We start from the raw sequence: 25,336 nt of genomic DNA, 5'->3' as shown, positions 1-25,336 counted from the left end.
AAATTGGTTTAAAAAATTGAACCCAGACCTCATGCTGCATGCTGTGTTAACAAGGTAAATTAACACTTCCTTCCATTTTTTCATTGCGTACACTAAAAACATATGAAAGATTTTTTAGATTTACATGGATAGATTTGACAGCTTTTTCTTATTTCCACTAACTACAAGAGATAAATCAATCTTAGGAGTTTGCCTTCAAGCAAGGGTTAGTTATTTATTATATGAAAGTAAATAACTGTGGAATAGAATAGACCTAAATATGCAGAGGTTGCTACAAGTGTATTCCAAAGGGGTGTTTTTTAGCTCTGTGATTTTCAGGTTGTTTTGCAGTGTACTGAGGAACAAGCTGTGTGTTTGATCTTAGTGTTTCATGGGTGAAAGTCCCCTAACAGGAGCTGCCTCTTTCCCTCTTTGCACATCTCAGTTGGTTTTGTAATATGCAGAGCAGCAACTGAAGCTGTGATCCATGCTAAACTGGGCCCTGTCCCCACTGTGGAACCTCTGCTTGTCATCTGAGCTACACTGGGACCTTGTATGGGTAGGGCTGGTGTCATTTTGCGTTGAGGCACAGTGCAAAGTGGTGCAGCTCTGCTGTGGCTGGAAATTATGCTGAGTTAATAAGCCTTGCTGGATCAGATCTCTGCTGCATGCCCCAAAGCACTCATAATGTGTAGATCTTTTCTGTCACTTGATCAGCTCCAGTTTCCATGTGGATATTACCAAGCGGATAAGTTTTCTGTGTGTGCTCATTACAGAGAGAGTTCCTAAGTAATGTGTTCTTTTTGAACTGTGGGTTGTTTTAAGGCAATTCTGATCAAATGCCCAAGCTGCAAAAATAAACAAACAAAACTGTATTTGTAATCAGACACTCAAGACTTGTGTGTTTTTCTGCTCATTATTCATACACCAAGTTATGCACCTACATAAGCTGTTAAATTCTGTTAACCTCAGTCTTTGCTTGCGGGATCTCATAATGCTTCTCTTGTGCCATGTGTGCTCTAGAAAGCACAAATAGATGCAGCCTACACAGAGAAAGTAATTGAGCTGCAGAGGCGTCTAAAAGACAAGCAGCTTATGATGATTCTTAGAGACTGAGAAGTATGAATTTTCTATTGTCCTCATATTACATCTTGAGAAGTGTGCCTGGAGGTAGCACAGAGTGTCAGTGCTGCACAAATGAGTGGGCTTGACTCCATGCTCTGACAAAGAGTCACATTCTAACACTGCCTACTGCAGTGCCTATCTGCACTGGAAAGGATGCAGATAGCCCTGCCCTTCTCTTTGACCTTTGCAGATAAGTAAACACTTGAAACTGTCAGTTGCTATTCAGCAAGTAACAGGGGCATAGATATTTTCCCTACTATCTGCAGTGGAGAATATATATGTGTATGTATATATATATATAAAAATAAATTTGGCTTTTAAAAATTTAATTAATATATAATAAACATCATATATATGATGTATATATATGATGTGTATATATGTGATATATACTTATTATAACACTGCAAAACATTGCAGTACTCTGTTATATCTTATGTTCCCTTTATTTGTTTTCATCTTTAATTGAATTTTTGTGTTTATTAGTGCCTCTGCATATCTTTCCCGTTGGAACTGTAAACCCTGCAAAGTACTATATGCATGCCTATTGGGAAAAGATTTTCTCTTTTGCTTTATATGGACTCTTGGAAATAATTATGCGCTAAATGTTGGAAAATTACTGTATTGATATTGTCTTCCATCCAATAAGCCCATTTCCAACAAAGTATTGATGAAAGTGTTTTACTTTGCTGACTACAATATGGTGATTGAGCTATTTAGCAAATTGTTAACCTATATGGTGAAAATAAATAGCTGGTGAATGTACAATATCTTACTTTAAAAATTAATTTGCTGCATGTACTGGAGTGCGTTCTATCCTATAAAAGCTGATTGATTTTGCAGAACCCAGTAACAATTTCAGCATTTTTAGCTCACCCAGCACAAATACATGAAGCTTTAATTATTTGACTGAAAAGTTCCAACAAATAGTTACTCCTGTACTCTGATGGGTGGTGGTACCTGGCTGGCAGGCAGGCAGTGGTGGTGAGGATGGGGCTGACTGCCCATAGCAGCTCTCTGTGAAGCTGTAGTGCTGTGTGGGCAGAGTTCAGTGTTTTTTACCTGTGGGTGAAGAGCTGTGCCAATGGTCACTGTCCCCAAGCACCTCCAGGTTAATGTGCATGCACACTGTGTTCCCGTACGACTGCCAGAGTTCCACTGAAGTTGTAATTGTGTTCCTGGAAGGTGCTCTATTGAAGGAGTGCAAGTCAATTTTTTTGGTGATTGCTTTCTGTAGTCTCTTTTTTCCCCTGCCTTGCCTGATGTGCTGTGTATCTGGTTATTGTGAGATGCCAGGAATGTAGAGCAGTGATGACAGAATAGTGCATTTGAGCAGCCAACAGCAGTGAGTACTGGGAAGTCCCTGGAAGCCACTGCTGATTTGATGAAATAAATCCAAGTGGAGTAACCAAGGAAAGGATTACCATTATTTGTTTTCAAAACTTGAGTGCATTCTGAACACGGCCTTTGATCATCAACTGAAATGCAAAGGCTTTAATTAAGGGTGGGCACAAAAGATTCAGTAATGATAATGATTCGATCTTCTGAATGTAGTGTGTGTGGATGTGGCTCAGTGCTGTAAATGACTGAAATAAATGTTCTTTTTAATCATACAAAACTGCCTTCTACTAAAGGACAGTTAATTAAAGCTCAATTTTGCATTTATGCTTAGAGAAATTTAACAGATCTGTCTGTGATAAATACAATACTCATTGCATATTGTTCTGTATGAGATTTGAAGAAAATTAAGCATATAATGAGTGCTCACTGTTGTCCACGGCTGTTCTTCCTGGTACAACCAGCTGTGCCATGTACAAGATAATTGTGTTATTCTACAAACAAAATTGCAGGAATGGGTACTTGTCACCAACATGTTGCATTTAGCCTAGGTCACAAGATGTATTTCTTGCGTACCTTTGTGATCTCTTCTTGTCTGGGGAGGTAAAGCTGTAGGATGTGCTGTTCCGGGGAAGCATGGTCTTACCTCAGTTGTGAATGAACTCCCCATTCAGAGGTTTGCATTTTGAACAGGAAAACCTAGAGCAAATAATGAGAAAACTGAAATTCTAACAGAGTAGTGGTTACTTGGGATTATAATCTGACTTTTTGTTTGCATTTATTTTATTGTAGTTGTTCTAGAATACTTTTGAGGCCAGTAGGGAAAAGTTGTTTTATGACAAGGTTTTAAAAAGTGCAGCAGTTTTGTTTAATCAGAAAAGGTACTGGGAGAATATTTGACCTTTCAAATCCTTTGTGTTTATCTCTTTTTTTTCTCCTTCATTTTGTGGGTTGGTGCTAGAACTGACTTGTTTCTTATGTTTTATCATTGACTATGAGCTGACTTTGTGTTTGTAATGAGGCCTGCGTGAACGTCCCATAATGATACCCCGATAATTGTAGCATTCCGAGAGTTTGTTCAGGAACTCAATCAACAGGCAACGTGACTGTAGCTCCCATGTATGTATTTACATAAATGTATGGAATCTCTCTTTCAATAAATATCAAATAATAAAACTGTTCCTAAATTTACATATATTTGCACACACTTGCATCAAGATATTCAAATTAATTTCAAGCAAAATATATTTTGGGGAGTAGAGAGGTACCATCTAATGTCAGTCCCACCAAACACAGAGTCACATTTGGCTGTACAACCACTGGTTATAAAGTGGTTAAAACCGAATGAAAACAAACTTGGCTGAACCAAAAAGTATTGCCAAAAGCAGCAGAAACTGATTCTGTATTTTAAGTCCATTTGAAATTCAGGCATATGCTTTTATTATATGGAAGGCTGTAGGTTAGTCAGGTGTTGACATCCTTTTCCACTTCTCTGTTGGGTCAGAAAAAGCAAAAACACATTATCCTGAACTGAGACTTTATCCAGCAAAAGCAGGAATTAATATTCTGTGATTATAAAGGAGTGTTGAATTCCCTTGATTTCAATAAGCATAAGACACTTGAACTTTCTCTTGATATGAAGCACAACTTATTTTCATACAAAACCATGTGTACTTTCAAAAATATTTTCTAAACTGATGCTGAGTTACAAATACAAAAGTAATTGATGAAGAGGAATTCTTAATTTAAATTTAATTTTAATTCTTTAATTATTTGTCTATTTTTCTTGAATAAATATCCATAATAATAATTAGAAAATGTAAACACCTCACTTCTTGTTGGGTCAGTTGTCACCTGTTTGAGGCTGGGACAACCAGCTTTTAGCATCTTAAGATAACATAGCATTTTTGGCCTGGTGTTGACACCCCATCTTTCTTTTAAGAAACAGATCTGCTCTAAGTTATTTCCCCAGCTTCAAAAGGGTAAGATGGGCATCACCAACAAGGAAATGTCAGTAATTTCATTTTCATTTGTGACTTGAAGCATTTAAAGGTAACTTTTAGATCCAAATCTTGTTATTGACCATTTTGTACTAGTATTCCGTAGAAAGCCAGAGTTGCTAATGTTATATTACTAGGGAAAATTGAAATGTAAAACTGCATCCAAATGAGGTCTCCCACAGATTTCTGAAGTATGCCTTCCCTCATTAAATTAATTATAACATTTTTTACTATCTTCAGGCTTTTGTGGAAAAAAAAGTGTTCTCACTGTAGGGAATCAAATGGTAAGAGCTGACTGAGAAAAGCTATGGTTCTATTCTGTCACATCTTTGTGGTGTACTTTATATTGGTGCTTTATAACAACGTGTATTTAGAATGACAAATTAAACAATTAGACAATTAAATTATCTTTGCTTTAAAGGAGGGTTTATTTTTGTGCACTAAGTTGCAGCTAGAATAGAAGAATTGAGGGCCACGCTGGAGGGCAAAACAAATGAGTCTTTTGCCAAGAGATTCACAAAATTAGTGTGAGTTTTACTTGGAAATCAAGTCCTTGGGGAACAAATATCTGTTATTCAGGTTAGGTAATCAAACAGATGTGCATGCTCAGTATATTCTTCCTTGCACGTTGCCTTTAACGGCAAGTTATTTCAAAGGGCCGCATTTGGCCCAGGCAGGCAATGTTATAGGAATGTCACCGATTTTTTCTTATACTTTTTCTATCTGATTTTTACTGTTTAATCAGTTGTGTGTTCTCAACCACCACTCAACAATAAAATTATAGACACAAAATACACTCCTCCCCCCACCAACCTGTACTATATTTTGGGAAATACAGATAAGGAAGCCAAGTTATCCCATGCTTGCTCTTGTGAAATGAAAGTTGTTGAGTACAATGGCAGCTCCACCTTGCAGAAAATGCCGGGACAACTGGAGCTCCTGTGTAGGGGAGAATACAGAGGCTTTCATTCTTTGAATGCTTACAAACATCTCTCCCCTCAGAGATGCTCAGAAAGTGGTAGGAGGAGGCAGGGTCATACACTAAGTATGACTGGGAATTAGGATTTCTGCTGCAGATCAAGTGGCAAGGCAAGTACTTATTTGGAGAAAATACATTTTCTCCAAATACGTTTTTACTGTGCTCTTTCACCTGAGGTTAGAAATTTTGTTTCCAGATAATGCCTCGAGATGAAGAATTCTGTCACTCAAGTTACAGCCAAAAAGTCTCCTGTTACTACAGGAGCAACGGAACACAACTTTTCTCCCTTTAGAGACTCAGGAAAGTTCAGAATGATAAAAGGGCAGTTGTAAGAGACTTCTTCCACAGGAACCAGCACATATTGTGCTTAGTTATTAACTAATTTTTATAAATTATATATATATATATATATATTTAAATTTATCTCCAAAACATCAAAAGTATGAGGAAAGAAAGGCACAAGCACTTCTTTCATCCTTTTTGGAAAGCAACAACAAAAAATTTAATGATTTATTGCCTTTTTTTTCCCTCCCTTCTCTCAGGTCCGCACCAGTGTCCTACCTGATCACAGGGAGCCAAGAGCAGATGTTGGGGTAAGCAATTATTTTCACTGATTGATTTTTTTTTTTCATGTCAGCAGCAGGCACAGACACTCACTTCTCAACAGGAGCTGACAAGCTTTTTTAATAGCAAAAGTTGGGCTAAATGAATAAAATAGTCAAGATGGGAGTGAGAGTCTCCTTGATTGATGTAATCCTGTTCACATCTTTTTTGAAAACCTTTTTCAACTGAAAATATCCTAAGAGAAGCACAACTGTCTAAACTCCCTGCTAATGCCATGCAAGCAATCAGGATGGGATTGAGAGCCTGGAATGGCATTGCCTCAATGAGCTTGGCCTGTCACCTTCTGGTCTTCGTGGGCAGGGTATCTAATGTTCTGCAGCAGGAGCTGCCTCTGCTTTGCGTTTTAAGAAATTACATTGACAACATATAGAGGACTCATTTCTCTGTGTAGATCTATAGAACTTTTGACAAAGGTACTGGGAATTAATTTATGGGTCAGAGAAGGCTAAAACCTTCCAGATAATATAGACATCTTGTGGGATGGGAAATGTTGGTCCTGTTAGAGCTGAATAAAAGACCGAAGGCCTCCTGGTGCAGGTGTCAGATCTGTTTGCAAACATGTAAAGTAACTGGTGTTTTAAATTTTAGGCCTAAGGTGTTGACTTTCCTGCCTTACCAGGACTTCCTTGGCATAGTTTTCAGGACTTAAGCCAGTGTTTGAAAAATCTGTAGCTTGGAAGCAAGTTCAATCTTAGTGAATTAATCAATGTCTTTTAACTTTTCGTATAGCTATTATAGAGACTTTTCTCTTTGCCTAGGTGAGATTATTCATCAAACTATTCAAGACACCTATCTTAAGATTTATAATTTGTGACCACAACACTAGCAAAATTGCAAAGGAATAAATGTCTGCTATTAGCATTACAGAAGCAATTCTGTTTAAAGCCTACTTTTCAAGCCTCTCCAAGTCACATGGGCAAAGTTAGACTGGTTTGTAGACTGCCAGTTCAAGCCCCAGGGTGGACTGGTGGTATCTAAATCAGTATGGAAAAAGTATTGTACAGTTTGATATTAGACACATTGAACATTAGCATAACTCTTCATTTGGGTCATGGGATGATTTAAAATTTTATTTGATTTTACAAATATCTCTGAATTGTCAAGCAAAACAGTTTTTTTCTAAATAAGCATAAAAATATGAAACAGACAACTAAGTAGAATGTTTTAAACTGATAAAGTCATTCACCTTTAATTTTATAACCCTGGAGAAGTAGATATGACACTCAGAGATGGTGGGTACCATGACCAAAGCTCTGTAACTCTAAAAGAGAGCAGTGGAATTGCTTCTTGGCCCTGGTCATGTGAGAACTCTTACTTAGGAATCTTAAATAGATTTGTAGTTATTTTGTGCTGCAGAAATAAGCCCCAAGTGACCCAACTGTATATCAGTTTCATTCCAGATACCCCTCTCCCCCTTTCCAAATGGTCAGGTTTCAAATACAAGCACTCAAATGCCATGAAATGTCAGAATAAAGGCTGCCACAGAGACACTGTGCTGTGGAATGGGTTCTTACAGTATGAAGAAGGATATGCTCTTGGAAGAAGATAAATAATCTGGGCTAGATGTGAGACCACAGCATTTTAGTGCAGAAACACTGTCATATTGACTGATCTAAAGGAAGACAGAACTATCTGTGTGTTCACTCCTGCAAGGCTGTACATCACTGTGTCACACCTGGATGTCTTTCTTGCAGAGGTACATTTCACTTAGGCATTGAAAACTAACCATGATCTTCGTTTGTACTGCTGTGTAATTATTCTCTATATATATCCAACAGACTTTTTCATTCCTTTTTTCCTGTTCATCACTTCCCAGATTGCCTGTTTTCCCAGCCTTTTCTAGACTCTCAACTTGTGTCTTTAATCCTTCGCTTCTTCACTGTCAGCAAAAGCAGAGGAAATCTAAGCCTATGCCATTGATAGGAACAAGCCACACCTCATGACTTAGTTTACCAAATTGGAGATTGGTGTTGGTGCTTACCTAATTTCAGAATTGGGATTTGAACTGTACATTTTATATGGAAGAAAACTGATATTAGTGTAGAGCTGTATTGTTTGCATTAAAACACTCAGTGTCCGGCTGGCTTTCCTAAAAGAAAGCAGGTTGAAAGTTGTTTTGGTTTTTTTACCACAGGAAGTTACTCTTCTCAGCAGTTACTCTTCTCAGAAAATTCTTTTCTCTTTTCCCCTGAATGGAAAATTGCTCTCTGCAGGCAGCCTCTGTTGACTCAGAGCGACTTGATTCTTCTTTAATTTGTATCTCCAAGAATGTATATAATTTAGCCTGGAAGTTTAATTTGCCATTCCAACAGTAAACTTTGTGTTATGTAATAAAAAGCCAACTTTGTGTCCTTCTTATTATTTTATTGCAAAATTTAAACATAATGTCATGATCTCATTGTAATTTATTTAGTGCAAGTGATATTGTATTGTATATTTGAAAGATAAATAGATAGAAGATGGCTGCAGGCTGTTAGTTCCTTTCCCATTGTTCCCAAGGCAAGAATACAACTGCTGGCCAAGTGGACAAAATGAGATTTCAGCAATGTGCAGCAGGATATGAGCAGAGGTTAAAAAATAACCAAAGTGCAAAAGAAGATTTAATCGTTTTCATCTTTGTATTTTTTTTTAATGAGTGAAGGTATTTTTTATAGAAGAAAAAGATGTAGTGGTGTAGCTTAATTTACCTTTAGGCATTCTACTTGTATTAAAACATTTCTCTGCACTTGTAGTGGAGTGCATAGGTCCACCTTACGATGGAAATAGGGGAAACAAGCACTTGAAACATTGCCAAGAACTAGAGAAATATAACATTTCTATTAATAAACTTGTGCTGATCTCAATTTAAAAATACCTTCCTAGCAAATATGTTCATATTAAGAGTACATGGATGGTAGTGCCGAAGGCTTGAGGAAAAACCATAGCAAAAACAAACGTAGTAAAACGCTAAAAAGTTGGCATTTCTTGTAATCCTGAAATTAGAAAAATAGGAAAAAATACAAAATGCAAATGCTTGTACTGAATGAAAATTTTCCCATGACGGTACATCTTACAACCTGTTATTTGTCAGGTTGACTGACTGTTCTTAATGGAAAAGAGAAAGGTTCCTGCCCATAAAGACAGGGTTTTTAACAGTTTACTGATAATCATGCTACAGATGCATAAAATACTGATAATCATGCTACAGATGCAACATTTTTCTAGGTACCAAAGAAAGATTTTCAAGTGGGAGACCAAAAAGTGTAACAACTAAAAAATGAATGGATATATTATCTTTTTTTTTTCTGCTTTGATTTGTAGCGAAGCTTCCTGGGTTGTGCAACTTTTAGAGTAGGAGATCTGGTAAAGTCAAAGGAGCAACAGTTGACCCTTACCCTCAGGTAAGTGTTTTGCTCTGTTGTGAATCATGGTGAGTTAATAACCCTTAGCATTTCTCATCCAAAGAAAGGCAACAAAGGTGGGGAAAGGTCTGGAGCACGAGTCAGAGGAGGAATGGCTGAGGGAGCTGGGAGTGTTTATCCTGAAGAAAAGGAGGCTCAGTGGGGACCTTATCACTCTCTAAAATTAACTGAAAGGAGGTTGTTGTGAGGTGGGGCTTGGTCTCTTCTCCCAGGTAACAAGTAATAGGACGGGAGAAAGTGACCTCAAGTTTCACCCGGGGAGGTTTAGATTAGATATTGGGAAAAAATTCTTCACATGAAGGGTTATCAATCACTGGAACAGGCTGCCTGGGGAAGTAGAGGGGTCACCATCCCTGGAGGTATTTAAAAGAAGTGTAGATGTGGCCCTGAGGAGCATGATTTAGCATGGATTTGGCAGTGCTGGGTTCATGGTTGGACACTCTAGGTCTTTTCCAACCTAAGCAATTCTATGACTGCTGCTTGACAGTTTTAAACTCGATACAACATCAGGTATATTAGATGTGAAGTTGAAGTGCTTCTAATTCTGCCATGCACAAATTCAAAATTAAATACTGAAATTTAATAGCAACCCTATAACCTGGAGCTTCCCAGGTGCTAGATTAGAAAAGGTAATTTTATAGTATGATAGCCTGTGGAAGGATTGCAGGGAACTTGGCATAAGGAATGTCCTTTCAAAGTTTCCTTTAGAAAGGAGCATAAGATTCTCAGTTTTGTTTGGTGTGTGTGGGTTAGAGAATTGACAGTGTACAGTTTGGTTTGGTTACTAGGCATGTTTAAAGAAGGCAAGCCTAATTATTGAAGGTGTCTCCCATGTGAAAATGGTTGTGGTCTGCTAAACTCATTGCTATATGCAGCCATTCTGAAACTGGGGGGGCCGTGATGTACAACTCTAACCAGAGCTGCAGGAGGGTCAGAGCCAGTATTCAAAACCTAGGGCTAGGCTCAGCAGATACTTCTTAAAGCTGTGCACTGAAGGAAGAAAAATTGGTTTTCATCCCTGATACTGCATTGCTTGGCTGAAGATAAATCAAGATACAAATCAAAACCTTTTGAAGGTTAGGGGGAACCTTTTAGGTGGTGATTTTCCAAATAAATTCATTGAACTTCATATAGCGCAGGGATTTTGTTGAGCTGATTTTTGCAAGCACGTGGGAGGCTTATTTGGGATTACTGGGAAGGTAAAGGTAAGCTGCACAGACCAGCTGCTCCAACCCATCTTGTGTCTACACAGGAAACATTTCAGGAGGAAAGAAGCTGTGCCTAAGGGAACTGAGACACTGGTGTATGTTGTGGCTGGGATATTGTACATAGGTGCGGTAGGAAAGTTGTGTTACATTTGTTATCGTGAGCACAAGAAGACAGCGTTAATTTGGTTTAAGGGGCAAATGTTGAGAGATGTTATGATACTGCCACTATGTCAAGGACACTGATTTTTTTTGAAATGGAAATTTCTGGAAGTATTTTGGCATCTGCCTTCCTATTTCAACAGGAGTACTTGCATATGAATATGTAGTTTACAGGGCAAATTTAACAAAATACTGTGATTTTAATTTCTGCCAAACACAGAAAATGCCAAGCCTAGCAAACAGATAACTTTGTCTAACAAAAAACCCTAACAAACAGATAACTTTGTCTAACAAAAAAACCCAATTAGATAAAATGTGAACTGACTGCTCCCTATAGGAATGGATTGCAGGATAAATGAATGCCAGCTTAGTGATTGTGAGAGTCTATTCCTACAGGAATTTAAGCTGTCTCTAGCTCTTTGGGATAAACTTTGCTTCCCTGACTGACATACCAAGAATTTGATCTGAAAGATTGCCTCCAGCAGGTGCCACAGTAATTGACAGAATGTAAGTTTTCAGGACAGTTTCAGAGTATTATTGATTACAAATCTCTGATTATTTCAGAGTATTTTTGATTACAAATCACTCATCTGATTTGTAATCAAAAAGTTAAGATGGAAAACTCATAAGAAATAGATGAAAAATTTGCTTTTAATTGATATCTTTAGTCTTGGTTGTCCTCTCTGTTCAGCTAACATTGGAAGACAATTATACCAATTCAAATTAATTTGCAGATACATTAAATGGTAGGTTTTAGTTAGCTGGATTTTTTTAATAAAAAAATCCTTATCTTTCAAATGTGGGATTGTTTTCTGATTATGATGATTCAGCAGCAGAAAATCAGTAAAAATTATCCACATTTCTTCAATGGCAATTTAACCAGAGCAGTCTACTAATTTAAGCTTGTATTCTTCTAATCACTCTTTGAGGTATTAGTACCTCCCAGGGGGCTAGAGGACATATCAAGGGACTTGTCAGAGCATGAAATTCTATTCAGTTCTTGCTGATATGCTTTGGATAGGAGTTTATCAAGGAGGGCCTGTGACTGATGTACTCCTTTGTTAGATTGGAAGTAGACATTTAAGGACGTGGAATTTTTAAAGATTTTAAGATCTGTGGTGTGCCCTGTAAATGTTGGTGCAATTATAGGATCTGGTTAGTTTTTAACTGAGTTCTATTTTTGTTTTCCTTTTTTTTTTTTTAGTTATTATGTCTTGCCATTGTCTTTCTGAGGTACAATGCAGCAACATAAAATTGTTTTTAAAAGAATATTCATATATTTTTCTGTTATTTTGTGGAGAGCTGGCATGTGTCTACAATTTCTTACTGTTGATACACTGTGCTCTACTTTTCCCTTTTCCCACCATTATGCCCTAATAATGACTAGGGACACAAGTTACAAAACTTCAGCAAAAGAAGGTTTTTTTTTTATTTTCCTTTCTTCTCCATAAAGGTGCGCTATGCTGGTGGCTGAGTGTTTCTGGCAGATCTGTGCAAGTATAGCTAGTCATCAAAACATGAAAAGGTCAATTTGTAGAAGTGCTTCAGTGTACACAACTGATATTGGCAGAGGAATTTAGTTACTAGAGATTTGGGATTGCAGTTCCAATATGGAATTTATGAAAACAGAGATGCTTTGTGTAGATGTGAATGTTTCATTCTGCACTGTTAATGCAATGTCATTTGCTTCCAGCTTTCTCATAGGGTTGTGATGATGAACAGGATAAAATGGGCTATTAAATAAAACAAAAGCTTTTCTTCAGTAGGAGAATATTTATTAATATTGACTATATGATATATTGTATCCAATTAATAAAAAGCATGTATACTTTTGTTGTTGGTTGTTGTTGTTGTTTGTTTGGTTTGGTTTTTTTTGTTTTGTTTTGTTGGGGTGTTTTTGGTTTGGTTTTTTTTTTGTTGTTGTTTTGTTTTTTGCTTGGTTGAGGTCTATGGCTTTTTGTGAAGAGCTAGCAATTAGTACTTCCATTAGCCCCTTCCCCTGTGGTGGTAGTTTGCCTGTTTCCAGGAAGGCCCTCTTTAGCTTGGGCAATTTTGGTGAGAATTCCACTTAGTTATATGTAAGAAGCAGCAAAGGAAAAAGATAATAGTGCTCTCTTGTGTTCTCTGCAAAAATAAGGTACATCTGTCTGACATGATCCTCTTCAGCCACTGCACAAAAGTGTAAGTAGGGTAATTCAGAGTGAAACTAAGGCGGTGTCAATACCAGTCAGATCCTCTGGCCCCTGTGAGCAGGGACTGTAGCAATGGAGAGAAACAAACAATATGTAGGATGGGGTGTATGAACTACACAGATTATCTGGGAGATTGTGCCTGTGCATGTCTGTCAATCACGTACTTTACAGACTTCCTTTAAACATGTGTCAGTGCTTGAGCTGTTGGAAAATATCTATTTGTCTCGCTATCTAATTTTAGTCATCTTATTTTCATTAATCTTGGACAGGACTGAACTTGCTTCCTTTAAATAAAGGAGAAAAACCCAGCTATTTTTGGAAAGAAATTTAATTTGCCTCTCTCCTAACAGCTTGTAGTTCTGTGGGCCAGAAAACATGTAACTGCACTTTGGTAGTAGTAATATTCACAAAGTTTAACTAATGAGAGAGAGGATTGGAAAGCAGCACAGTAATTTCTGCAGTCATTTATGTACTTAGCATAACTTCCTTAGCAAATAATAACTATAAAATACTATATATTTAGCTGCTTTTCCCTATTAAAATTCAATAAAAGTCTGTCTGCAACTAGTTCTACTTAGTCTCCATCCTGAAATTGTTTCTTGGCTGCTTCATGTTGTGTCATACACCCCAGGAAGCTGATGAACAGTTTGGCTTTATAGGTCAGGCCAAGCTCCAATACAGTTGAGCTGAAACTTGTTTTGACATGAAGCTTAATCAACTGTATGTTGAAATAATGAAAACAGAAGGAATTGAACACTACAAAACTTTGTTTATTTTCCTTGGAATGCAATAAAGTGTTATTTACAGTGGAGTTGTTTAAAGCCTGTATAGATTGTAGTAGGCTTCACTGTGAATTCAAAGAATACACATTTTTGTCCAAGTACAATACTTCTATGCATGGGTATTTCAAAATATATGATACCAGTGGAGAAATTAATTTTATGACAATCTGTAAGTTAGTCTGTGCTAGTTGCATTTATTTGTGTTATGCACTGGAGAAAGGGGCTGCCTGCTAGACTCAGTCATGCAGTTTGCTTTTCAGGCAGTCACTTTGTGTTTTTCAATTAACCGAGCCATACAAAGATGCAGTCTGCTTCCTTACTCATTGTGGTTTTGAATATTTTTCTTTTTTTGTGGAAGAAAGGTGTATGGCCATGGGAACCAATTAACAGGCCTAAATTTGCATATTCAACATGTAGTAATGAGACTTGATGAGATCAGCATTGGAGGCAAATGACTGCTGCTCTTAGTCCATCTAGCTCACTTATTTTGCATCTCTAGCTTGTTACCTTCTTCCTCTCTGGATGCCTCGGTCAACATTTTCTGGCCGGAAATAATAAAGTGGGCACAAATTTCTGCTGCTTACATTGTTGCTGGCTGTCTCCTTCCCTCATGTTTGGGGGAACTAATACTGACCTGGGGATCCTTAAGGACTTGAGATGGTAGAGAAATCTATTTCAAATGTGGGTGCTCTGTCAACAGGTGTCAGATGATTGCTGCTCCTTGTCCCAGGCTGCTGAGAAAAGTGTCAGCAATTTTCCAGCTCCATAAGCCAGTGGGATTTTGTGCCATATATGGACTTCTTACATTGACACTTCTTTTATTTTTTTGCAGCATTCCCCATCCCAGCTCACCCTATGCAGATTGGCAAGGTGCAGTCCTTTGTTCTGTGGGGATATAGTGTCTCTTGTCTCATGACTGGGAGCAATTTGAGGCAGGGACCACCTTCACTGCACTCTGTGGGTACAGAGTGCCCTGCTCAGCCTTGTTTAACTACAGCAAATAAGCTGATTCCATCCTGATGCATTATGAAGTATCCTAAAACCAAATTCTCCTGATGCTCTGTTGAACACTGTGTATGTGTGAGATTCTCTTCACATCTGTGCAGGCAAATTACACAAAGTGCATACATATGTGTGTATGTGTGCACAATACTGTTAGTGAAAAGTAAAATAATACAGGATTTTATCCTATTAAAGTATGATCACTAGGCTTTTTTTTTTCCCACTGCATCTTTTCTGTTTCTCATTTTTAATTTTTTAATTTTTCAAGTGAAATGTTAATCTTGTGATATTACTGTAAAGTTTGAAATGCATGATGTGTCTATTTGAAGACGTCATGCACTACTGGTGTTTTAAAATCACAGAGTCTGACACAGTTCACAGCAGTTTTGCCCAGGCCATTTTATAGAGTTCTTTGCTGATTTGTATACCTGTAGCATTCAAAAGAAACTTTGGTTTGGGGATTTGTTTGTTTCGTTGTTGTTGGCTTTTTTTTGTTAAATTGTGTTTTCATATTTCTGTGTGGGAAGATAAGAACTGGAGGAGGAAGTACAACTACAAAGCAACAAGTCACACTGTTTACTTTTATTCCATTGCATTACCTTCTCTTGCAGGTAAGGCATGGTCCATATTGCAATATTGCATCTGTATCAGACCAGAACAGGAGTGTATCTGAGAAGAAAATAATAGAAAAAAAGGATGTAAAAGTGAAATTAGATCAATCATTCCATTTAAACCTGTACAAAATACATATTGCTCCTCATGCAGACAGGCAATGCAGTGCTCGCTGCCATACTGAAGCCAAGTTTTCATAACAGCAGCCAGGGAGAATATTTAGTGTTCTAAAGAACACGAGACAAGGACGGAGAAAGTATAACTACCATTTCAGTTTTTTTTTTACTGAATCAACAGGTCTTGTTGGCTTGTATGAGTTCATTCACTTGATACTTTGATCAGAACATCTTCAGGTGTTGAAAAAGTTTCAGTCTTATAACCACACACTTAATCTGGTTTTTAAAGGTCTATGTGATTTGCTGACATCTGATGTATTCCCTTTCTCTTTGGGAATGCTGTAGTCCATTTGTTGGTGTAGCCTAGTTTGGATGCTGGTTTGACACAAGAAGGGCAAAAGAAGTGAAGTCAAACCAGGACACTGTAGCAACTCAGGCAATGATCATTCAGAAGACACTTAAGTTGTTCTCATGCATTTCAAAATTATTATGTATTTCTGCTCATAAACACCATTTGGACACAGAACCCTTTTTATTACTTTTCTTCTGTATACTTTGTTAATTAATATTGGCTTCTGTAATTGCAAAACTCTCTGGAACTGGTTGGTTTTTAATTTTTCCTTTATTTTTGACAATAAAATAATTGACAATAATTAATTTGACTTAGAGCAAATGAAATTTTACACATGTAAATGATGAAGAATTATGTTTATTTTTCAAAGTTTTATAGAAGAACAGATTTGTATAGTGACAAGATGAGTGTACTCTACTGAGTGCCTATTAAAGCCCAGTGGTTTGCAACCAAAATCATTATTTAAATTTGAAGTTTGGGAGTAACTATTTTTTGAGATTTTACTGTAGGAGTTGGACTTGATGATTCTAATGGGTCCCTTCCAACTCAGCATGTTCTATGATTCTGTGATTTTATGATGTTGAACTTTTCTATGAATTCTTTTTTCCTGATTCATCCCTCCTAATTTTCACTTCTCAGATTATACACAGTATTGCCCCAAACACATTTTTTTTTATTCTCCTTCCTTGCTGTGTTTTTGCAATTCTGCTGAACTTATTCTCATCATTTCCTTTTGCCTATTTTTGCTTGGTGCCTGTTGTTACCCTTTCCTCATTATTATGAAATGATCTGTTGTTCTTTCCTTCCTTTCAGAAAATCCAGCTGTCCAGAATAAGCCAGGGGAAATAGACTGTGCCAGTAGCCTTGGTGCTTTCTATCAGGAAAAACTGAGAAAGCACTCAGTATCTTTCTGAGTTTAAACACTTGTCTCTTGCAAATGGTAGTCAATGATACTCTTTCCTTGGGGATGTAAATCTGAATTGCTGTTTGTTTTTTATTAATTGGAAGTAAAATATTTGTGGAGATGATAATAAAGGAATTCACCTGGAACTGTACTATCATTCCCACAAAGTTCAAGAAATGGGATGAATTTTGAATCATTGCGCTGTGGAGGGATTACAAAAGGAAAACTGATATTCAGATAAGTTTTTTTGTTTTGGTTTTGCAGGGGTTTTATTAATATACTGACTGTGTCTTTTCTTTGTACTCTGCAGTGGGATTGCAGGTCCAAAGTAGAATATTGGTGCAGTGTTACAACCCTTTATCCAATGGTCCACAGACAGGATAATGTCTAGCATGAAAACTTGGCAGTGTTCATGGATTCATCCATCATTTATAATACTTACCCATCCTCAGTTTTGTGATGAAAATTTTCGCTGTCCTAAGCATGTTGCCTCCTTGTCAATGTTTCCTTTGTGATTATCAATAACCAATTCAATACAGGTGACTGCAGCTCTGCATAATGGAGAGTGGACTAAATATTTACTGACAGTATTTTACTTGAAAGAACTTGATGCTGCAAATGACCCAGTGTCATGGATTGTTTTGTTTTTTTTCCAGAACTTCTGATGGTGGAAAGACAGTTGGTACCATTGAAGTCAATCTTGTGAAGATGGGAGAGCTGGAGGAGGGGGAAACAGACCACATCACAGCAGATACCCAGGATCAAAAGGTAGAAACTCAGTTTATTGCACAAAGTTAATTAGAATGATCAATTGTACCAGATGTCTAAAATAATAATTCCAAAATGGGTTAAAAACTTCAAACAAAATTTTTATACTATGTACACTTGTGGCTAGCACAGTTTTTCCCATGGGAAGTTTTCTTGTGTTTTTGTAAATAAAGATAAAGTTTGGATGTTTTGGAACAGTGTCCCAGAACTTGGACAGTGCAGGCCTGGCCAATCAGGCCTGGGGGAAGGCTTCTGACTGACCAATCTGGGTGACTTTTGAGAACTCTATAAATGTGATGAAATCAAAACAATAAAGGTCATTCCTTCTTGCCACCGAGAACCGATGCATTCATTACTCTGCTAGCTGCTCAACAGCGACATACACTTATCCCCCTAGACTAAAAAAACCTCATGAAAATGTACAGACTAATATTCTAACCTGTGTTTCCTGAGTTTCCCTTTCCTCCTTTAAGAAAAAAGAAAAGCTTATTTTTATCTCAACTGAATGTATTTGATCACTCCTGATCAAAAAAACTGTCCAGAGGGACACCATAATTATGGCTTCTTTTTTCCTTGCATAGTTGCTCTGCTTTCTGCCCTTGAAGTCCTGTTCATGTTGATTTTTACATGTTGTCTGTGCCCACAATACTGAAAAGTTGGGAAGAATGACAGACAGACAAGCCAAAGAAGAGGTGAATTCCCTTGTAGAGGGGCAGGTTCAGCTGTATTTCATGGGAGCACACAGATTTTGCAGCCCTAAAACAATGGTTCGCTGCTTAACACTATGGTGTATTCTGTTCTTCATGGGGAAAAAAAAAAGTAGATATTGCTACAGGGAATGCAACATTTTTTGTTTGGAAGTAACTATTTTTTGAGAAAAGGCCATTGTTTTTAACATATTTTCTGCTCAGCCAAACCAGTCTGCTTTTGGGTCAGATTCTGAGGGTAGATATTACACTTTTTTTTTCACCACTTATCTCAAAAGACTTCAGTGCCCTTTTAAAACAGTAGATGAGTGGGACCAGTTCCAAAAAGCCAGAAAATGCTGTGAAATCTTTCTGGTTTTGAACTGTAAAACCTGAAGTTTAAGGCAACATAAGCTGTTTTTTCAGCCTTCTCTTTCATTTAGCTTTTCTTCCATTTCAAAATGTGGAATGAGAATCCTCGCAATTATTGGAGATGTAATTAATGAGCTGTGTCTGGCCTGGGGGAGACAGAAGGCTTTAATAGCCTCTTTCTAGGGGTTCTAATACTTGTAAAGAAAGACCAGCCTTGTGACAGATGTATTTTCTGTGGTCTTTACAGGAGTTAGTACAAATTTGTTGCAGCACAGTCTTGATTTATATGTTGATAGCGAGGATGCAATTGTGAGAATGTACAGTTATTGAATTACTTAAATAAGTTTTGAATTGGGTTTGCTCACTTTTAGATAAACTATGTGCAGGGAATTTCTCATGGAAGAGGAAGGCAGTGGTCAAATTCATTTTCAGATACCAACAGGTAGAGAGTACATCATGTCTTGCTCTCTGCCTTAAGTTCTCCAACTGAACTTCTAGAAGTTGGGGAAGCCCTGGGAAGAGAGCTCTTTATCACCTTCAGAAACTCAATTTTGTTCTGTCTGGGGGTAGGAGGAACATTGAAAATATACTTTATACTACATTTAACATAGGTGTACACTAACTGATTTTTCCATAAACTTTTTTTATACTTTTATGCACTAATCTTATCAATGTTCCAGTTTGATTGTATAAAAAATTACTTCAATCACAAACTGTGAGCACATTTTAAAGATTTTTTTATGCTTCCTACTTTTCCCTTGTTTAAAAATTAATGAAGTGTTTTCTCACACTGTGGATATGAAAACTGCTTTGCCTAAAGAAACCTCTTTGAAAGCACAAAACTTGTCAAAAATTGTTTTAAACTAAAATGCTTTCTTCTTATAAACAGATTAAAACTTACTTATAAAGCTAAACTGTTAATATCTCTCAACACTTCTGTCACTGCACCGGTAGGAAACATTTCTGTTTTATTGTGAAAGAGCTGATCATATTTTGTCATTTTCTTGGCTGTTATTCTGATTGTGTTACAGTACCTTGGAACAGAAATATAAAGACAAAAATAAAAATGATAATTAAGACTTGGAAAGTTTATATTATTATCAGTGATGGTTTTCAGCTTGCCTTTTATAAACTGCCATGGATTTCAGACCCCTGAATGTGTCACACTTGTGGTTGCATTTCTTTTGCAGTGTGCATTGGTTCGTGAGTGTACAGCTGCTGAAGGCGTAAGTGGGAAAGACAACCTGCCTTCCTTAAATGCAGGTAAGAATTCCAGCATCCATAAGAGATGACTCTTGTAATGCTATGTCAGATCCTGAAGAAATTACACAGATTTGTGGCAGAGATCATAAAAGTCTCTTCAAATGCTGCCCAGATGTTTAAGTTCAATATTTTAGTGTTTTATACATATTTGACAGTATCATTTTACTGAGAAATGTGAGGAAATGTGTGTCAATTATGCTTTCTGAAGTGGTGCTGGAATCTCCGTCTCCTACATCTTTACTGTTCAATGATTTTCAAGGCTGTCAGTGACTTCTGTGGGCATGGAATTAACCTCCTAAGTTTGTCATGTCATTGCATGGCATTGTGTTAAATAATTGTGCGTTATTTGTAAGTGAATACTGTGGAAAATCAATCTCTCTCCTAGCTGTTGAAGTGGCATTTTCAGTTTGATCTGGAAGCAATCTGTCTTAGAATGAAGGGAGATGTTGGCAAGGCATTCTCAATTCTAGGTCAACTCTGGGCTTGAGTGCATGGTGTTAAACTAGATCTCTTTCATTATACTGAGAAATATTACATGCTGATATGCTGCACCATAAAACTTTCATTAGCTCAAGTTTATGAATCTCCACTACTCTGCAGTAACAATGTCACAAATAAGTTATATGGGTCATCTGAAACCACGGCGCTGTCAAGAATTCTGTGTTTGCTGAATACAGTTGAGGAGAAATGTTACTGAAGTTTTACAGCCTTTTAAAACCTTTACTGAAACTTTTTCAGCTGACTTCTCTGATAGGATAGACTTATTAGACCAGCTTTGCAGTCTGAAGGAAGCACTAAAAACCTCCAAAAATTCAGTTTTTCCATGTATGCATGAATGCTGTAATTTTTTTTTTCTGTCAGTTGTTGAGAGTAGGTCAGAAACAGAGAAAAATTTCTTCTACAGAACTAGCATTTCTTTTCATAAATTCAAAGTAAGAAAGATGTTAATGGAGAATTACTGAATGTACAGGAACTACATCTGGCTCCAGAAATTCCTGAACTGAAAATAGCTGGAGGCAGGGAGGGTATCTTGCATCTCTAGGTATTTATTTGTGGCTTTTCTTGGAGACAAGATAGAGAGCCAGTTAAAGGATTTGGTCTAATTCAGTGCAGTTGTTTTTGACTCTGATTCTATATGTAATCCACATTAATGGGTCTTAAAGAAATGACATTTCTGTGCAGATAGAATGTTACTGATTCACAACAGATTTTTTTCTATTTGCTGCATCCATTGTGTGGGTTTGATTGAGCTTTTTTTGGAGTTCATTTGTATGGGAAAATGCAGTAGATTCTGGAATGTATTTTGTTGGAACTTCCAAGGTAAATGTCAGTTTTATAAATATTGAAGTCTGAATTGCTTTATCAAGAATATTTGCACGTGATTCTATAGTGTATCTACACAGCATTTTTGTTTTATTTTATTTATTTTTCTCATATACAAACACAGTATAAAACCAAACCAGACCCAACATTACTAGGTTTTATAAAGTCAAACATACAGTTGAGGACTTTTTTTGGTAATTTTTTGGTTTCTTGGGTTTGTTTTTTTTCCCTAAAGAATTGAGGGGAAAGAGCAGAACTGCAGGTGCATATGCAAGAAATGATAGCATGCAGGATATTGGAAAGAGTTTGCAGTCACAGGAAGTTTGTTCTGATAAATAATTACTCTCAGTCTGTACTTGTGACTATCTCTTCTCACCCAGCATTGCCTCTGCTTTCCTGGTGACGCCAGGCACTGGTTACAGGTTTTGTCAGTCCCACCCTTTTTATTGAACTCTCAATTTCTTTCCTTAGAAAATTTTAGCTCTCCTTTTATACTGTCAGCCTCTTTCCCCAACCCATCAGACTTTGTCCCCAGCATGCCTCCTTGACTGGGTCTCCTGTGGATTAAGGCTTTCTGAGTTGCCTGGAGACAGACTGGATTTCTCATATGGGCATCCGTGTAGAAGCATCAGGCAACTGATAAATAACATCAACATCGCCTGAACTGTTTTCCCTGCTGTATTCATACAGAACTCCCCCAGAACAGTGTGTATTCCATACACATATGTATTTAGTACATGTGTATTCTGTTGTAAAGATTTATGGTACTTTCTATTTCTTGTTGTTTATCAGGCATTCAAAATGATGAAACTGGAAAAAATACCCCTCTGTGAATCCTGAAGCCAGTAGGCATAGAAGCACACTGCCATTCTTCTGAAATTTAAATCTTAGGATTGGGAACTTGCAGCCCTCCAGTGAGTTATGAGATGCTTATTGAGTGAGTGGGAATGAGTAGTGTATTTCAGACCCTCATGACTATTCCATTTACAGCCCAAGAGATTGGATTTACGTCTCAAAATTCAGTTATTTATTTATAAAGCTGAAGAGTTTGCCAGTTGTTTGCATGTAAACAAATTGCATTCTGCAATAAAAAAGAGAATAAAAGTAATTGAAATTAAGCAAGAATTAAGAGAGTTGTAATTATTATTCCTGAGGTAATACACGTAATATACCTATGCTACAAAGAAGGATATAAATACAAACACTGTTAGTCAATTAGTACAGACAGAGATATGCTTTGATCTATGTTCAATAGGGAGTGAAAATAAAACCGGAGTATTCAGTCTTTTATTATTTTTTTAATTCTACTTACAAGGAAAGCAATGGGAAGGATATTGCATGGAATTAAAAGCACAGAGATCTTCAAATTTAAAAATGAGAATGTCCAAAAATATGGATGGGTAAATATATGGCATTGGCTTGGTGCTGTAGAGAAAAGCTTTAAAATAGTTTTTTCTCATTTTTAATCACTGCAGTTCATGTGGATTTTATTTTTTTTCAATGCCTCTCATGATCAGTCTGAATACAGTACAGTCTGAATACAGCAAGGATTATGTCTATGAAACTTCCACTCATTTTAGTAAGTACTTTTTATTAAAGCCAAATCTAGTCTTGCCATTCTTACTGTTTGGGTGATTTTACATGCCTTCTAGAATTCTGCTCCAGGCAACTTGTAGTCAGAAAGCAAATATTGTAATTGGACAGGAAGATGCTTCTGACATTTTTATGGACTCACATGACTTCAGTAGTTCTTTTTATTAGAAAAATACCAAGTAATGTGCAGATTTTATTCACAATCTTAAGCTTTAGCAACACTGCATATTGGAATTATTTGGATTACTTTTGAAAAAATCCCAGGCTTTTTTCTGAGTTTTTAAATGAAATTTTCTTCTTAAACTTTCGGAGAGATGTTTTGAACATTTTTAAAAACTTACAGCACACTTGAGATTATCCCCATCTGAATATCGAGACCTGAATCAAAGACCTGAAAATTCAGCTTGTACCTAGAGAGGAGTTTAATAATTCTACCAGTGATAAAATCATGACTTTGGATCCCTATTTTCAGGATGTTTCTTAGTCTCCCTTGCTATCTTGCTGCAGTCCTGATGGGTTTTCTCTTTTGTTTTGGTTCTTTCCCCTCTCGTGATGGTGGTGAAAATGGGAAGAAAGCAGTAAAGAGATTGTGCAGCTACATATGTGCATTAGGTTCCCACTGATTAAAGTAAATTTTTCAGTGTAATAGATTCTGAGAGCAAATTGAAGGGCTTTTCTTGGAAAAACATCATTTGATAAACTTCTTAGGAAGTTAATATAAAAAGGCAAAATAAAGAAGAGAATCTTTTGTGTCTGGGGCATCATCATATGAAATATCCTGGTAATATGTACCAGTCTGCTTCCTACTAAGCACTTCCTACTAACCCACTTCAGAATTATGGTCTGGTTTGGCAGTTTTCTGTTTAAGGCCAGACCTGAAGTAGGCCTTTTCTTGAACTCTCCCTGAAATTTACATTCCTTGTTAATGGGAGAGGATATTAACGTTAATGGGAGTGCCACATATCAGTTTTGTGAATTGACACAGACTGTTAATATTACTGACAAGACTGATTTCATTGATTATAAGAATCTCAGGAAAAGAAAAGGAAAAAAGGAAATACGCACTGCAGCATATTTTAATCAAGTGACATAATAAAGCCTGGACACTGGGTGAAAGTTGATCATAGGCACAGGACTTGGAGATGCTTTTTTCTGTAGCTTAATCTGCATGGTGAGGAGCTTCAGGCTCTAAAAATGTGTGCAAAAATGCTCGAACATTAAGATATTTCGGGTGTTAGTGTTAGCGTGGAAAACACATAATTACGGAATGATTATATGCAGGTACTTTTTATTTGAAGAGCTCGGAAGCCAGGGGTAAAGACAGACCCAAATCTGACTTCAACATGGATTTGAAGTGAATACATTTTATACCCTTCCCTTACATAACTGTTGAATAATCATGTTAATCATCAACTTTATATTGTTTCATTGTTTTCCCCCAAGCATGACTTCAAGCTCCCTCTTCCCACAATATTTCTGATTTATTACTCAGGTGCAAATCCACATGATTTAGGTAAAACAATTCCCAATATTTTCTAAGCAATCATCATATTCTATGTCATCATGTACTTATACAGGTACAGCAGGTGCAGTTTCACATGATTTAACATTTGCCGTAAATACAATACCCACTCCTGTTCCCACGGCCTACTTTTAGCTACCACGATTTTAGAAACATTTTAACCCTATGTTATCATTTGTAGTAAAGAAAAATTACTGTTACTCATATGTCAGAGCTATCAAGCATCTTTTTGGCTTATTTCATAACACAATGTCAGAATTTAGTTGTTGAAAGTAAAATCACTCATAACTAAAGACAAAATGACTCTAAAAAGGCTTCCAGTTTTTCATTGAAGAGTAATCATGAAAGACGTCTCAGTAGAATGGTGGGAATACAGAGTAGTACAACTGCTTAAACATTGCTGTTTACAACATTCCTTTCTTTGAGTTGTCAGCTCAAATTATTACTGGGTTTATTTTTGGTATCTTTGAATCTCTGGTCTTGTTTTAGGCCTTTCCTAAAGGATTTAGGTTAAAAAACCTGATTGCTTAGATAGACAAGACAGTTTGTGTATCTTCTCTCATTTGTTCTGTATAAATCAACCTACATAAGCATTAATGGTAGCAGGGAGTTGTGAATTGAAATGTTTATTAGTAGATGTCATTTTAACAGCAGCAGTTTCCCCACACCACACATGGCGAATGCATACCTTTGAGTTATAGACCACTCAGTGGCAGATCAATGGGAGCCTGCTGGAAGGCAGCTTTTTCCAGAAGGCTGATAGAAAGGAACCAGTGGAGGATTTGGATGGCTGTCCAAAATCATTCCGAGTTAGGAAGCAGTGGATGTGTGTATTAAATGACAATTGTTTGTCTCCAAGTAAGTTTATCAGAGTAGTCAAACAGAACTTTTTCTTCCTCAGCTCTTTCCCTATTTGTTCTTCCTGGAAAATAAGAGCAGGTTAAAAAAAAAAAAAGTCAGAAAGGAGAGAGTAGCCATTTCCCACCTTTACTATAGAGCATCATTGTAAGATCTGAATAGAAATGTAGCCAACATC

General features: G+C 36.9%; 1 protein-coding gene across 7 annotated transcripts in view; it reads left to right on the top strand.

Moving 5' to 3' along the window:
• INPP4B (inositol polyphosphate-4-phosphatase type II B) overlaps positions 1 to 25,336 on the top strand; it is a 317,054-nt gene that overhangs the window by 180,123 nt on the left and 111,595 nt on the right. For all 7 annotated transcript variants that reach the window (XM_085057498.1, XM_085057499.1, XM_085057495.1 and 4 more), the window contains 4 exons: positions 5,964 to 6,014; positions 9,346 to 9,425; positions 17,430 to 17,541; positions 19,790 to 19,862. In XM_085057498.1, the coding sequence (XP_084913624.1) occupies positions 5,964 to 6,014; positions 9,346 to 9,425; positions 17,430 to 17,541; positions 19,790 to 19,862 (316 nt within the window). The remainder of the gene's footprint in view (positions 1 to 5,963; positions 6,015 to 9,345; positions 9,426 to 17,429; positions 17,542 to 19,789; positions 19,863 to 25,336) is intronic.

Source organism: Lichenostomus cassidix, chromosome 4, assembly GCF_008360975.1.
Source record: "Lichenostomus cassidix isolate B80296 chromosome 4, HeHo_3.0, whole genome shotgun sequence".
NCBI lineage: Eukaryota > Metazoa > Chordata > Aves > Passeriformes > Meliphagidae > Lichenostomus > Lichenostomus cassidix.
Note: the sequence above shows the minus strand (reverse complement) of the source record. Positions and strands in the feature narration are given on the sequence as shown.